The sequence below is a fragment of the Cryptotermes secundus genome, unplaced genomic scaffold (genome assembly GCF_002891405.2).
Source record: "Cryptotermes secundus unplaced genomic scaffold, Csec_1.0 scaffold152, whole genome shotgun sequence".
NCBI classification, from domain to species: Eukaryota; Metazoa; Arthropoda; class Insecta; order Blattodea; family Kalotermitidae; genus Cryptotermes; species Cryptotermes secundus.
In genome coordinates, this window is record NW_019720705.1 from 2,023,366 (window position 1) to 2,038,814 (window position 15,449).

The window sequence follows — 15,449 nt, forward strand, 5'->3', positions numbered from 1 at the left end:
TACTCTAACTTTCTGATCCATGTACAATTTGCTAATCAATCTTCTTTCATGCCAATCGACACTTGTTTCCTTTAGGATCTGCATTAATTTGGTCCAGTTTACCCTGTCAAATGCCTTCTGCCAGTCTAGAAAGCAAGCACACAGTTCTTCATCTATCTCCAAAGTTCGTTCTGCTATAATTCTCATCATCCCAATTGCATCCCTGGTTCCTTTTCCTCTTCTAAATCCAAACTGATCTTCTCCAAGTATATCCTCTATTTTCCTTTCGATTCTTCTTTTAAGTATCTTTGCTATTATCTTTGCTGTATGTGCAATAAGACTTATTGTGCGATGGTCGCTGCATTTTGTAGCTTTTGTCTTTTTCTTTAAGGCAATCATTGTAACTTCTGTAAAGTCCTTGGGCCACTCTCCACTTTCATATATGGTGTTCATTAGTTTTGTCAGTGTTTTCAAACCACCTTCTCCCAGTAACTTGAGCACATCTCCAGGTACATCATCATCTCCTGTAGCCTTTCCCTTCCTCATTTCCTTGATAGCTTTTTCCACCTCACTTTGTAAAATATATGGCCCTTTCCCGTCTGTATCTACTTCTTCTTCCGGTTCAACTTCTAAGGTTTCTGGCCGATTAGGTCGATCATATAATTCTGTAATATAATTTCCCCAAATTTTCAGCACTTGCCTCTGATCTACTATTCTATTCCCCTGGGAGTCTTCGATGCCAATATTTTGAATCCCATGGATCTCTTTCCATCTTAGTTTTTTGTCTTCATGTACATTAAATCATAACGTCCTGTCCTTTGAAATTCTATAATCTCGTTACATATCTTCTCAAGGTATTCCTTTTTGGCCCTGTCCGTGGCTCTTTTCAATTCATTCCTCAGTCTCCTGTATTTCTTCCTGCCTTCTTCATTGTTTACAAAATACTCCGTTGTTTTACTCCGCAAGTGAACTATACCGACCTAGCCACCGCCGCTTGTCAGCGAAGTTAGTGCCTACTTTAGCGGATAGAGGGTGTCGAGTGGTCAGCACAACGAATCCCCACGGCCATTCATCTCGGTTTTCTACACTGGAGACGCTATTTCCTTGAAATATCTCCTCAGTTATTTTCACGAGGTTGAGTGCACCCCATTCCAGACTCATTACTTATAAAATCTGGTAGCACAGGGAATCGAATCTGGATCTGTAGCCAGGAACTCTGAACACTAGACCACAGATCCACGAAATTCTTCCCCGGCTGCAGCCACATTTTCTGAAAGCGCCCATACCACATCTGATTGGCTTGTCAGAACTGCGAATAGATATACCCACAATTTGATAAACAATTTCGCAAGAAGTAATAATTCCTACGTCATATTTTGTCACTGTTAAAATGTTCAACTTTTTTATGTTTTCGGTGATATGCGATACTTTTAACAAGTTTTCTTGCAGACCTCATATGGAAAGAGAAGCCCATGGAAGTCTCATGTACCCACATGTCAGTCCGCCTGATCCCCTAAAATCCAGCGACAGATTTCCATCAAACTTGGTACGCATACCACCTCATTATAGGAGACCCTACTTTTCATAGGCCTATACAAAAACGCAAATCAGCAACAGGTGTCGACTTTCGCCTTACGATCCCTGCATTATCCTGTACATCGAAAACAGTGTGTATTTCGAAAAAGCTAAATAGTTCCGTTCAGTGTGACTGGTTAAGATTTTCTTATTTCAGTTATTCATGCCCTTACACGTTTCGGTCTTCAGAGACCATCATCAGAGGGACACCTTTACATCAATAAAGTTAGACGCTACTATTACAATATATGTTCTGAAAGTTAAACTGTATACATATAATATTAATAATATACAATTGGCTGTAAAATCTAAAGTCTTTACAACTACAGCGGCTGTTCCAATACTTTAAAATATTTATAGTTGGTTTGTTAAGATTCTATTGGAATTCGTAAACCAATCTGGTTCGTGTCGTCCCTCTCATTATTTCTTTTGGAGGGTGCCGAATGTGTGCCCTCTTGTTCTCGAGAAGAGGGTTCTTTAAAAAAAGAGAAACAACACAGCGGGCCACAAAAACACATACAGGACAACATTAAAGAACAAGGAGCGTTGTTGATGCACGTGTATAACTATCACTGCACTATTTTCTTCTTATCTTAAGGTATCATGAGCTCTGTGTCATATTTGTTGTAGTTGAAGGTGAAAATTCAAATTAGATATTTTTCTTAGCGGTAAACAGTCTTTAAGCTTACTTATCAAACAAGCAGGCCTACGTTTCTAGCACACAGGTGAGGGTTCCATTATGTGCCTTTATTGCACAGTGATTTTTTCATCTTAAAATATTAAGTTTCATTCGTAAAAATTAGTAATTTGTGATATTTTACCGATGTAACTGAAAATTATATTACATGATTACAATGAATTGTCCAAATCAAGTTAAGACTGTTTTCTTCGGATGAATTACAACATGTGACACTAATTGTGAAATCGTAAAACTGTAATCATTTCGAATTATGAAGATTTTTATTTCCTGGGATATAACCAGCTTGAAACAGGTAGCAGGCAGAGCTCTGTTTGCTACCTGAATCATGCTGGATTCTTGCTTGTCTTATTTTTCAGTCCTGAAGATGGAGGCTACATATTTCTCCGAAACGTTGGTTGACTGGCAACGAAGTAAACGGCTTTATATCCCAGAATATATAACGCTTCAGGATCACTGCTGTGATGACCTGAAATGCTACATTTCGATTTTACTGTGACAAATATTTGAGAACGAGAGTAACAAATCAAAATTGAGTTCACAAAGAAATTAAGATCCAAATATATTTGGAGAATGACTGACACTGTTCAGTTAGAAATTTGATCTGCCTGTGTCTTCTCTACAAGAAAAATGATGAGATATTTACTACAATATTATATGTTGTTTTTTATGAATTTAGGGGCACGCGGTGGCGTAGTTGGTTGAGACACTATGCTACAAGCCGGAAGGTCGCCAGTTCGAGTCCCGATGAGGTCATTAGATTTTTATTGAATTGACCTAATCCTTCCAGCCGCACTATGATCCTGGGGTCAACTGAGCCTCTAACAGAAATGAGTACCAGGAATATTATTGGGGGTAAAGGGCGGCCGGCGCGTAGGGCTGACATCCTTATTGCCACCTGTGAGCCGATTGCCTAGAAAATGTGCGAACCTCAACGTCTCACAACCCTATAGGCCTCCAAGGCCTGTTACAGGGTTACCTTTCCTTTTTTTTTTTTTCATTTACTTTACAACTTCGCCCAACGTATTAAGTGAGAAGATTATGTCCGTATATTAATGACACATGATCTACAGTACTGGGTGTCAGAGAAATAGGAAAGTATATTTTATGAGGTATGCTTGGAAATCTCTGTTTTTTACAAACCTATTAAGTAATTTTCGGCTACCACATGCTGATCACATTGGCGCGTCTTCTGAGGCATGAACAGACTTCGATCACTCGAAATCTGGGATCGAGGGTTTGAATGCCACTCAAGACGTGAGTGTCTGTGTTGTTCTGTGTGTATAGGATTAAGAAACTAAAAAAGCGGCCAAGGTTCAACAAAGGACTGTAGAGACTTAGATAGATATATATGCATTAAATCAAGGTTTTAAATTTGATCCTGATAAGCAAATTTGTGTGAAGGTCGTCGAGATTACCTGTGATATAAGGTTAATTGACATTTTGGGGGCACGAAATCTGTGTCGGAGTTTATAGAGTATTATTTACAGAATACGTAAATGGTACTGTTTTACATTTTCTTCTTCGAGAACTATATATTCTCATTTTTCACGTGAAGACGCACAGTTTTTGGATCTCCGTAAAACACTCAGCTGCGCTATCCTTACAGCAACAAATGGTCGCCTATAGTTACGCAAGAAGGTTTATATTGTAAAATGAGAATTGAATGGCTATCAGTTTTGACGGTGAGTTCATTTTGCCTCTATCTGTCACTTTCAGGTCTCTTGACTAAACTGTACTCCTTCCAGAGTCGTGTTGTATTTTCTATTTTATCTAAGCAAACACCTATTATTCGAAAATATTATTATTTCTCTGTAATAGGCCTTTCAATATACTGGTTTTCTGAATATCTATGTGAACCAATTGCTCTCCTTCATAACCAGAAATGTTAGTAACTAACCCCATTGGCACCTAAAGGTAAACTTTGATGGCGGGTATGAGGTAATGTAATTGTATCTGTTGCTCTGTACGGGTCTGTCACATTAGCGCACGTACCCAGGTTAAGGGTATTTGAGAGCATGTCGTGGAGAATATTTGGAGGTAAGAAGGTTTGGGAGAGTTCCACGACAAGGGGCTTCATGACTTGTTCTCTCCCCCAAATATTTTGAAAGGGACGAAATCAGTCGTGACGAGATAGGAGGATCATGTAGCACTCATAAGATGGGTGAGAAATATGTACAAATTTCCAATCTCTGGTGCGATTCGCAATTTTTTTTATTGCTAGTGGGGTGGGACTAAGTCCCTTGTACTGCGGCAACTTCTGGCCTATTGTACCAGCCCCAGATGATAGGTGAGGGTGATTGTGGAGCAATTGGTGGAATGAAGATTGGCAGGGGAAACCGAAGTACTCGGAGAAAACCTGCAGCAGCTCCACTTTGTCCAGCGATTCGTAATTAGTGACATTTTTCTGGTTAATGTCACATATTTGCTTGTTTCGAACATTAAAAGCGTAAACATTTTTTCCTACTTCCTGAAGAAAATATATCCGAAATACGAAACGGGTTAATAGATTAGAAGAAGCACCATACCTTACCATGTCTGACGCACACGTATATATAGAAGTCAGACGCAAGTGGACACTAAAACGGTCACGTAAGCTGTGTCCGTGCATTTGAGTTCTACGTACGGACAAACATGGCAGTGAATATTATTCGTTCGCATGGAGGGAAAACTCTGAGATTGGAAGTTAATTGTAGTAGGCGTACTTCTTATTAATTCATGAAAATTGTGTACAGCACTTTCTCTTGCAGGTTCTATTCGCAACATGTATAGACTTCATACTGGCTGACCCGGATTTGAGTCTTGTAATTCAAGATGGAAAGAGAGACCTCAAAAATCCAGACAACTTCACTATGAGTTATACGGTTCTCGCAAATGCAGATAACTTCACAGTTTACGACGAACAAGGGAGTGCTACAAAGGAGGGAACTCCGAAATTGGAATGTACACCAGGAGAGCGCCCGGACCCAGTAGATTGCTCTAAATATTACTGGTGCGTCGAGAAACCAGCTGGTACATTCGTAGAATACCATGAAGATTGTCCTGGAGATCTGGTGTACAATCCTCATACTCGTCTGTGTGTGTCTTCTGATTCTTTTAATTGTTTAGAGAAAATCCAGTACCCTCCTTCAGTGTGGTATCCGCCACCGCCGCCACCATATTGGCCACCACCACCGCCGCCACCATATTGGCCACCACCACCGCCACCACCGGCACAGACAACAACAACAACTACACCAAGACCCCCAACTTGCATTGGATATGGTTTCATTTGCACAAGCCAAACGACATTTACAATGTGTGCTGAACCCGGTCGTCCATTTGCATCCGATATAACTTGCCCCCAGGGTTATTTCTGCAACGATGTTTGCGCGTTTCCATGCCTTCAATACGTGCCGAACTGTTAATAACATTCTATGGGCGTTGGCCTCATTGCACCGGTACCCATTCCTATTTCACTGCAGCTGGGTCGTAATATCTGCAAACCACTGTCCACTAGGCCGTCTCTCCGTCCGTCCGTCCGTCCGTCCGTCCGCTCACTTACAAAAATATGACATCGTAATTATATGTTTATAGCTTGTGTGACGCCGGGATGCAGTCTCAGGAAGTGTACAATCTTATCACTAGTACGAACAGGAATTTTTAAAAATTTTTTAAACATCATAACTCCTGAGACCTTTATTCGCCCTAGAGTCGAATGGTGGGATCACTGGTCATTGATGAATGGTAAAGGGTTTGAAAGGAACTGGTCGTGTCCTAATAAAGGTATTATACGGGTATTTTCCATGAATGAGAGAACAACAGTAAACCTCCCTGCAGAAGTTCTAACCGAACATCCCTCTAATACTACGTATGAATCTATTGATTTACAGCTACATTTGCCTGCTTGAAGGAGCGGATTGTGAATAAAAACAGACACGTAACATTCAGAATAAATTTCATTAGCGAATGTAAAGAAACAATTCATATGCAAGGAGAAGCTTAACCAAGGAAATTGTACTGACTATGCCACTGAGATTTAATGTAATATTTCATTTAAAAATTCATAATAAATTCATAATTCACATGTTTCAAATACTTTATTTTATATATCTATATGTTTTCGTACGTTTTCTTTTAATATGTTAAAACCTGTGAAGATCATCTTGTAATACCGAAATATTTTGACAACATGAAAATGAACTAGACATATACGTATAATGGTAGATTTTATTTTATGTATATAATATATCGGAAAAATGAAGTATATCTAAACATGATCTATTATATATTACATGGATTCAATCTGTAGTTATTGCATTTTATTTACGTAAGATTTGTTTCAAATACGTATATTTATTAAAGTACGTTGCTATGTATACGTTATGTAACTTGAAATATATTGAAATTATATTCTTTGAAGTGGAAATTAATATATCGCATGTGATATTATACACATTTCATAGAATCTGTGAACTGTTACCTCCACGGCTAGGAATTAAATACATGCCATCAACGTACAAGTATACATCACAATCCAGGATAACTGTAGAAATAAGATTTCCTAACGTTGTTTTGGGCTGAATGATTTGTTCTGTGTCAAATGCAGAATTTATGTAGTAAATATCAGAGTTTTGTACTGCATATTTTATTTCTGACCCCCGACATTGCTACCACTCTCGTCCTTTCACGTCTAGGGGACATTATTCAATTCTGAAACCTAAAGACTACAGTTGCTGAAATGCAGGGAATGATATGGGAGTCTGATTACATATGTGTATGCATGCGTTGACATGTTCCAACAAATTGCCAATTTTATGACAATATGTAAAGTTATGTGACTGCGTAAGGCGGACATGTACTCATTCCAGACGAATCTCCCTTAATAACAACCGAAATGGAAAGCTCACAGCATGTCTCGAAGACACCGAAGTACCGTAGTCACAGTAACCCCATGGAACAGAAAGTGATAGTCATTTCGACAGTCAAGAAAGTCACTGTATTTTATGAAACCCCAAGATTCATTAGGAACAAATTCGCGTGCTCTCGCTCTATATAATTAAGAATCATTTTAATATTATTCCCATCTTGTGGTTTCAAATTCTATTGCGACTGAAATTCAGTACCGGTATGCTTTCTCCGTGGCTCCCATGCGAGCTACATACTCCGCCAATCTCTTCCTTGTTGGTTTGTGATAGTATTTGGTGAAGAGTAAACTACAAATCATGATGAACCCCATTACATACTTTTTTTCTAGAACCCTAGTACTTTTAAGAATTAGTCTCAATCTAGGACTATTTACATTAAGAGCAGTAAAGTATATAACAGCCTACAGTTCACCCAGACACTAACACACTGACAGCGTTTGAAACCTCTGATATTTACGAAACACCGCTCAGTTTCGTTCTCAGCTCTTACGTACATTATGAATGAACACTGAGGAAATGGAATAGTTACTTCTATTCAAAGAAGAACAGCTGAAATGCTTCTTCGGAATCTGGATTCATATTATTCTCTTTCGTATAAGTAGAACATTTCTCCGCGAAAACGAGAGAGGGAGGGGGAGAGAGAGAGAGAGATGTCTACGTTCCTGACTCCGAAACTATTTTATAGATGACCTTTCGTCCCAGAAGGAAGGAGATGCTTCATTGCCACTGCCTTTCAACTTTGCTTTACACTGAATTTCATTCCATGGATCCAAAGTTAGTCAAAATGACTGTAGGATGTGGAATATGTCATATGAATACAAAACATATGTACAGTCCCAATGGAGTTCTCACACAAGAGAAACCAAGAATACACAGTGACTACAAACAGGCTATTTAAAGATACATAAGTTATTTTATAGACAATAGCTATTCATCAGTAGAGTAGAATGTATATGTATTTAAGTATCGTTTCAATGTTATTTTAAATCGTGTCTTTTTAGAATATACCATTAGAAAGGTCCAGGAAAACCAGGTGGGACTGAAAGTAAACGGGACAAATCAGCTGTGGGTCTTTGCTGATGATGTGAATCTGCTGGGTGATATCATAAAGGAAAACTCCGAAACACCACCTGAGGCTACTAAGGAGGTTGATCTAGAAGTAAACACAGAGAAACTGAGCATGTTTTGCTGTATCGTCACCAGAATGCGTAGATAAATCATGACATATAAATAGCTAATAGGTCCTTTCTAAATGTGGCACAGTTCAAATATTTGCTAACGCCACTAACAATCGAAAGTTCACTCGAGGAGAAATTAAGAAGAGAGTGAACTGGGGTGATGCTTGCTACCATTCAGTCCGGAACCTTTTTGTCTTCTCGTCTGTTGTCCAAAATCATAAAAATTAGAATATACAAAACTATAATTTTGCCTCTGGTTCTATATGGGTGTGAAACTTGGTCTCTGACATTAAGGGAGGAACATAGACTGAGGGTGTTTGAGAACAGGGTGTTGAGGAGAATATTTGGATCGAAGAGATATGAAGTGACGGGAAGTTGAAAAAATACATAATAAGGAGCTTCATAACTTGTACTCTTCTCCAAGTATAATTAGAATGATCAAGTCAAGGAGGTAGGGCATGTAGCACGAATGATGAGAAGAGAAATGTATATATTATTTTGTCTACAGCGTTACTCAACTACTTTCCGTACTTCAAACTTCGTTCATAATTTCACTGTGTGATGACTTTTCTTCATGTGAACATAAAAAAATTCAAACATAATCGTCACATTGCTCCATCACACCAAAAATATTTCATACGAATTTTGAGAAGTAGTTTGTGTCTGTGGTTATAATAATTTTAACCCAGTATGAATACGAAAGCACTCAGACAGCAAGTAATCAGCACATATTTAAGCAATGTTTGCGTTTTCTGGTAAGATCAGTACCTACAATTAACTGTGTTTGCGATGTGCTCTTAAGCCTTACATTTGGATCTCTCCTTTGAGGAATCAACTTGCATTGAGGATGTTTTAGAACAGCATAACGTGGAGAATGTTTGAATTTAAGAAGAAGGAAATGATTGTGTATAGAAAATTTCATAATGAAAAACTTTGTATTTTTACACTTTGTCCAATTTCATTGGGGTACCCAGATAAGTGAGGGTGGAATGAAATTTGCATGTAGCACGCGAGAATTAGAATAGAAGGGCATGAAAGCCCTTATTCTGAATGTCTGAAGAGAACAACCCCCCCCCCCNTCTAAATGTAGTTCAGCGGTATTAAAATGGCTTTAAACATTTGGCGTGTGATGGTGTGTATTTGATTCAGCAGGCTCAGAATAGAGACAAGTGACGGTCTTGTGCGAACATGACAATAGGTCTTCTGGTTCCATAAAAGAGGGGAATTTCTTGAATAGCTGAAATTTCTCAAGAAGGATCCTGCTTCACGAAGTCAGACAATTTATAAAGTGTGCTAATCGATCAAAAGATTTGTAAGTGTATGCTCTGGTAGGACAAATGTAAAGGACACAAAAGAGACAAGAAACAATATATGTGTGTAAACATTACATTTATTGTAAGAGCATTAACAGTATAACATTAGCTAATACTACTAGAGCTGAGATTCTCAAGAGGGGTGTTGTTAAACCTTGGTTCAATCTAAGACACAAATTTGTGTACAACCAGCCTTGAGCTCTTTGGACTGGTTGCAGGAGATTCTTTCATATATTTGGGCTGACACTTCAAGGGAACCTCATTTCATGCAAGCTAAATTTCTGCATTAATCTTATTGTTCACATGATTTACTGCAAAATACTGGTAATATGGAGAGTTTCGTGAAAACTTGTGAAGGCGGTGCATGTTTCAGCACTCACAACTGACAGAAATCTGTGTGAGACCTATGTGCTTCTTAGCCCTGTAAACTCTGGAACTGGCATTCTTTAACCTCAAGAACTTTGTTTAATTTCTTTCGAAAAAGATACATTACAAAAGGACAGCTTCTTAATGTGAAGTTTTGCGTGCCAATTCATTCAGAAACCAGACTGCGTAATTTGTGGTATTTAAGGATTAAGTAATATTCATTTTGGAAAGTATAATACAATGCTTTAGTCAGTTAACTTAGTAATCCAGATGGGTTATGCAAAGAAATTGAAACATTTTGAATTGTGCTTGTGTGTATATATATATATATCGTGTTTTCTCAAAATCTTTCTGCACTAATTCACACTGAAAAGTGTTTAATTTTTTAAATTTATCCATTTTTGCGAAAATCATCATTATATTTTTATTCAATTTTCATTCCACATTGTCACTTTCAAAAGAAGTATTTTTACGATGAATTGGTATGAGCATCTAAAGTTATGCTCTGTCACTGGACTGATATTTCACCATAAAACACAAAATCAATGTAAGATAGAAATTTCGTGGTTGTCCTGATTGGGATATTTCCGCTTTTCCTGACTTATAACTTCCGGAAACCATTTCCACTCAAAATTTGATTCCAGGCAAAATGTATTTCAGTTATGAGATTTATCAGGCTTATTTCCAGCTTTATTATTCCATGCATATTTTATCGAAATTGGGCAAGTTCCGTATATTTTAACACTGTTTAATGATTGCATGAGGATGCATTACGCCATGTTACTCCAGAAGAAGGTAAGTAAAGTAAGTAAAGTAAAGGTGTTCTTGTAACAGGCCGTGGAGACCCATGGGGTTGTGGGATGTTGAAGTTCCTACATATTCTAGACAACCGGCTCATAGATGGCGGCAAGATTGCCAGCCTTACGCTCCGGCCGTCCTTTACCCCCAAAAATATTCCAAGAATGTTGTACTCATTTGTGTTAGAGGCTGAGTCGACCCCATGACCATAGTGCTGCTGGAAGGATTAGGTCAACTGCAAAGAAAAAATTCCATGACCTCATCGGGACTTGAACCCTCGATCTTCCAGCTTGTAGCATAGTGCCTCAAACAACTAAGCTACCTCAGAAGAATAGAATAAATATTAAGCATAGTTATATCGCTTATCCATTAAGCTGCATTTCCTTTCTTTCGGACTGTGTAAGTTTTTTTTTTTTGGTATATGCCTTATGCTATTTCTGCTAAAATGTTTCTTTCTTTTGTGCGATATCGAATACAATCCTGCAGAATATATTCAGACAAAGTTACTGTATGAAGAACTCCCAAGATTCTGAATAGTGTCCGTTGATTTTTGAAATTATGGTTGCACAATTTGTATTTAAACGCACATTCTTTTCTCCTACAGGCTATAACATATGGAAGATGAAGAACACCGTCAGACCCACGAGCAATACATTGGAAATAATTTCAATCATGAGTTTTCAGACGTACAATAACTCAACCCACTATCATAACACATGAATTTACGTTACCCCATATTTCTGCCTGCCGGCGAGAAGTGCAGTTCTGCTACGTACTGCTGCAGGCTGTACGGTGTTAGCATGAACATGAACAGCATTACAGCCTCTCCGCACCTGAAGTAAACTATATCCTGGCTACAGCAGAATTTCCAGAAGATATCTGCATGAAACCTTACAGACTTCCCGACTTGCCAGAATTGTGCTTAGATATGGCTGCAGTTTAAGCAATTCTGCAGATGTCCGCGAGCCTCCCACCCTCCTTTAGACTAGGTCGTGACCCACAGTTTGAGTAGTATTAATGTAAGTTGAATAGCTCTGTCTTCTGGGAAGTAGCACCATGAAGTCCGCTGAAAGTCAACCGATGTTTATGCAGGAAAATACCCCATCCATTCTCAGAGTTTAAGAATAAACCAAATAAAAAATCAGTTGGCTAACCGCTTCCCTCTGGTTACGTGCTTAGCTTATTCTTCGACTTGAAGATGGTGGCGACGTGTCCTTCCTGGACGTCTGTCGACTTTCAACGGATTACATGGCGTTTTTTTATTGCTACTGGGGTGGGACTAAGTCCCTTGTACTGCGGCCACTTGTGGCCTATTGTACCAGCCCCAGATGATAGGTGAGGGTGATTGTGGAGCAATTGGTGGAATGAAGATTGGCAGGGGAAAACGAAGTACTCGGAGAAAACCTGCCCCAGCGCCACTTTGTCCACCACAAATCCCACTTGACCAGACCCGGGATCGAACACGGGCCGCCGCGGTGGGAAGCCAGCGACTAACCGCTTGAGCTATGGCGCGGCCTACATGGCGCTATATCCGAGAAAACATAACTCTTCATAACCACCTCTTTGAAAACCTCAGGTCCTGCTTACCGTAAGATGTTCTAAAGTGTAGGCAAGTGTTTAGACCAAGCTCAATGATGAAGACATGTTAGCAGTCTGGTATGTAATTCAGACAAGGGGAAATGCACTTCTGATTGCAGTAATAACCCGACGGGCACACAGTTTCGTCTACGATGGAAACGCCAGCTGCAGCGCACAAGGTAAATGTTGTGTTGGTATTGCAGTAGAAGCCCGGCTCTGTACAATTTGAGCAGACATAAGTGCTGGAACACTCTAAAGTACCGGGATCGAAATTCAAGTTTTCACAGTCTCCGAGGCTGGACAGAAAATTTCCAGAACCGATAGGGGTGCAGACTTGAAACAAAGAGCAGTTTCCGGGGACACGAAACACTCCTGTGGCTGAGCATGTGGCTGTTGCAGCTAGAACTGCCACATCCGAGTACTCCAGATGCCCGTATGCAACTGCGGCAACTTCATTCCCATCGGTTGAATCCGACTGGGTCATAATTAACTGGGCACATGTTGCCAACATAATCTGTAACGAAATTATTTACAGTTATTTNGTCAGAGTACTCCAGATGCCCGTATACAACAGCGGTATCTTCTCCAATCCCATCGGTTGAATCCGACTGGGTCATAATTAACTGGTCACATGTTGCCAACATAATCTGTAACGAAATTATTTACAGTTATTTAATAGTAAGTAATTTTATAATGTTAGTTTGTTCAGGTCAGTATTCAACATGAACGTTTTAAGATCTGTTTTACATACAGACATAGACTGAGGGTGTTTGAGAACAGGGAGCTGAGGAGAATATTTGGACCGAAGAGAGGTGAAGTCACAGGAGGTTGGAGAAAACTGCATAATGAGGAGCTTCATAACTTGTACACTTCTCCAAGTATAATTAGAATGATCAAGTCAAGGAGGATGAGATGAGCATGCCATGTAGCACGAATGGAGGCAAGAGAAATGCATATAGGATATTGGTGGGAAAGCCAGGTGGAAAGAGACCACTGGGAAGACCAAAGCGTAGGTGGGTGAACAGTAGTAAAATTTATCATAGAGGAATGGGATGAGATAGTATGGATTGGACAGATCTGGCTCAGGATGGGGACCAGTGGAGGGCTCTTGTGAACACGGTAATGGGCCTTCGGGTTACATAAACTGCTGGGAAATTCTTGAGTAGCTGCAGAATTGGCGGCTCCTCCAGAAAGGCTCAGCTCCATGAGTGAGTGAGTGAGTCATACTGAATAAACTGCCTGTAAATTGTGTAAGTAAGTTTCGGCCATTCTCCATAATAGAATCACCTTGGGCCAATCTAATATCTCACCTGCTTCAGAATTGCACAGGTCACCTTTACTACTATTTATGGTAATAAATTCATTATAGCAAATATGGAGTGACCTCTATCAGTAATATATTTTTTCGAATTTCAGGAAAATCTGTTATTTCGTTCAGAGTTTCTTAGGAGGACAGACACCAGGAGAGACCTACCACAATCTTGACTTTCTTTATAAAATACATAGAATAAGTTAATAATCTGAAGCAGTGTCTATTTAAATTAAACGAAATCAAGATCGTGTGATGTAATATTTAAAGAAAAAATAATGTTAATGCATAGAAAGACGGAGAAAGTACATGTAATTTGTTATAAGGATTGTCTCTCTTTTCTTAAATACCGTATTTACGCATGTATAGGCGGCGTGCGTGTATAGGCCGCAGCACAATTTTCAGACAGAAATTATAGAAAAAATAATTTTCTTGGAATATTATTTCAGGAGTATTACACCCTGTATTACTAATTATGAATATATTTTTTTAAATGAAGTGTGATTTCGAATATTTCGAATATAAGCCGCACCCCAGTTTTCCTCTTGAATTTTTGGCAAAAAATGTGCGGCCTATACATGCGTAAATACGGTAGTTCGAAAATAGTCAATAGAGGCCACTATGGCCAAGTTTTCTTCAGCCGAAATTTATATTGTTTTAATCAACTTTTCTGAGAATCTGTAATTTATACAATATATATATATATACAGAACAGAGAATAATTGAATGTGTAACTCACCATCATTGCCACCTTCAATGTGTTTCCCATTTTATAAATTCAACCGTAACCTCACTTCTCTACAACAGCTGTCAGTGCTCAGTACCGTGCTGCCACCTGCTGAATGCTTCGTCTCTGAAAGAGCGAGTAACTTCAGCTAAATTTGCCAATGCTGTATTTAAGACGGTATATATATATATGTATATGCCTCACGCTTTAAAATGATATCGCTCTTCATTGTACCGACACAACCTTGCAAGTTCTTTCGATCATAAGCTTAATGTATACATTGTTTCTGACATTTATGGCTTCTGGCGAAATCGTCCTTCTAACGAGTAAACAGATGAAGTAAATGAGGGCCACTGTGTCTATTCGAATGGAAAACACGTGTTTTCCGTCGCGATTTTGGGATTCTGGTTAAGTCATCTGCCTTAATTTTCTTCATTTTATATACAGCCGCTTATTGGGGTTCGTAATTCTCCATCCCTGCCTGTCATTGCGAAGAAGGAAAGGACGAAAGCACTTTTTATTTCTAGATTTAGCCCAGAGGTCACTGCTGATGACGTACACAAGTCCCTCAAGCAGCAATTAAGCCTTAAAAAGTTGGTCTGCACCAGGCTTAGAACTAAATTTAACATATTATTGTTACTGAGGATGAATTTTCGATAATCAATGACGTTGGTGTCTGGCCTTCAGGATGCTTAATTGCCCTGTATTATGGTAAGCTTGCGCCTGACCAAGTATTTACCCCCAGCACATCCGAAGCTGGAGTGTCTGATACTTCCGTTAAATCTGCCGTTAACCCAGCAGTTAACGGCGTGGTAGATGGAGGCTGCTCGACATCCATCTAATCATGGCTGATTACAACGACTCTAGCATGGATGGTTTGGTTATGTCTCGTTTTAAGTCTGCCAGCTGTCTCGGCGTATTTACGCATGCATAGGCCGCGTGCGTGTATAGGCCGCAGCACAATTTTCAGACAGAAATTATAGAAAAAATAATTTTCTTGGAATATTATTTCAGGAGTATTA

General features: G+C 39.2%; 3 protein-coding genes across 6 annotated transcripts in view; 2 read left to right on the forward strand and 1 right to left on the reverse strand.

Annotated features, from left to right (window-relative positions):
- Window positions 1-6,245, forward strand: part of LOC111871382 (chitin-binding lectin 1-like) — a 157,135-nt gene extending 150,890 nt beyond the window's left edge. For 2 of the 3 annotated variants that reach the window (XM_033754182.1, XM_033754183.1), the window contains exon 2: window positions 5,002-6,245. In XM_033754182.1, the coding sequence (XP_033610073.1) occupies window positions 5,002-5,658 (657 nt within the window). In that variant the 3' untranslated portion in view covers window positions 5,659-6,245. Of the gene's footprint in view, window positions 1-3,836; window positions 3,937-5,001 lie in introns of those variants that run through there. The other variant, XM_023864472.2, reaches the window with a different exon arrangement.
- The window catches only part of LOC111871108, a 286,680-nt gene that overhangs the window by 245,807 nt on the left and 25,424 nt on the right, over window positions 1-15,449 (forward strand). The gene's annotated exons all lie outside the window — the stretch shown is intronic.
- Window positions 12,302-14,562, reverse strand: LOC111871512. Of its 2 annotated transcripts, XM_033754186.1 has the most exons (3): window positions 14,440-14,562; window positions 12,934-13,038; window positions 12,302-12,803 (listed from the first exon to the last, which is right to left on the reverse strand). In XM_033754186.1, the coding sequence occupies exons 1-3, from the start codon at window positions 14,467-14,469 to the stop codon at window positions 12,459-12,461; spliced, it is 480 nt and encodes a 159-aa protein (XP_033610077.1). In that variant the 5' UTR covers window positions 14,470-14,562; the 3' UTR covers window positions 12,302-12,458. The 2 variants fall into 2 exon arrangements, with proteins under 2 accessions (XP_033610077.1, XP_023720442.1); XM_023864674.2 differs by lacking the exon at window positions 12,934-13,038 and having other exon boundaries at window positions 12,302-12,905.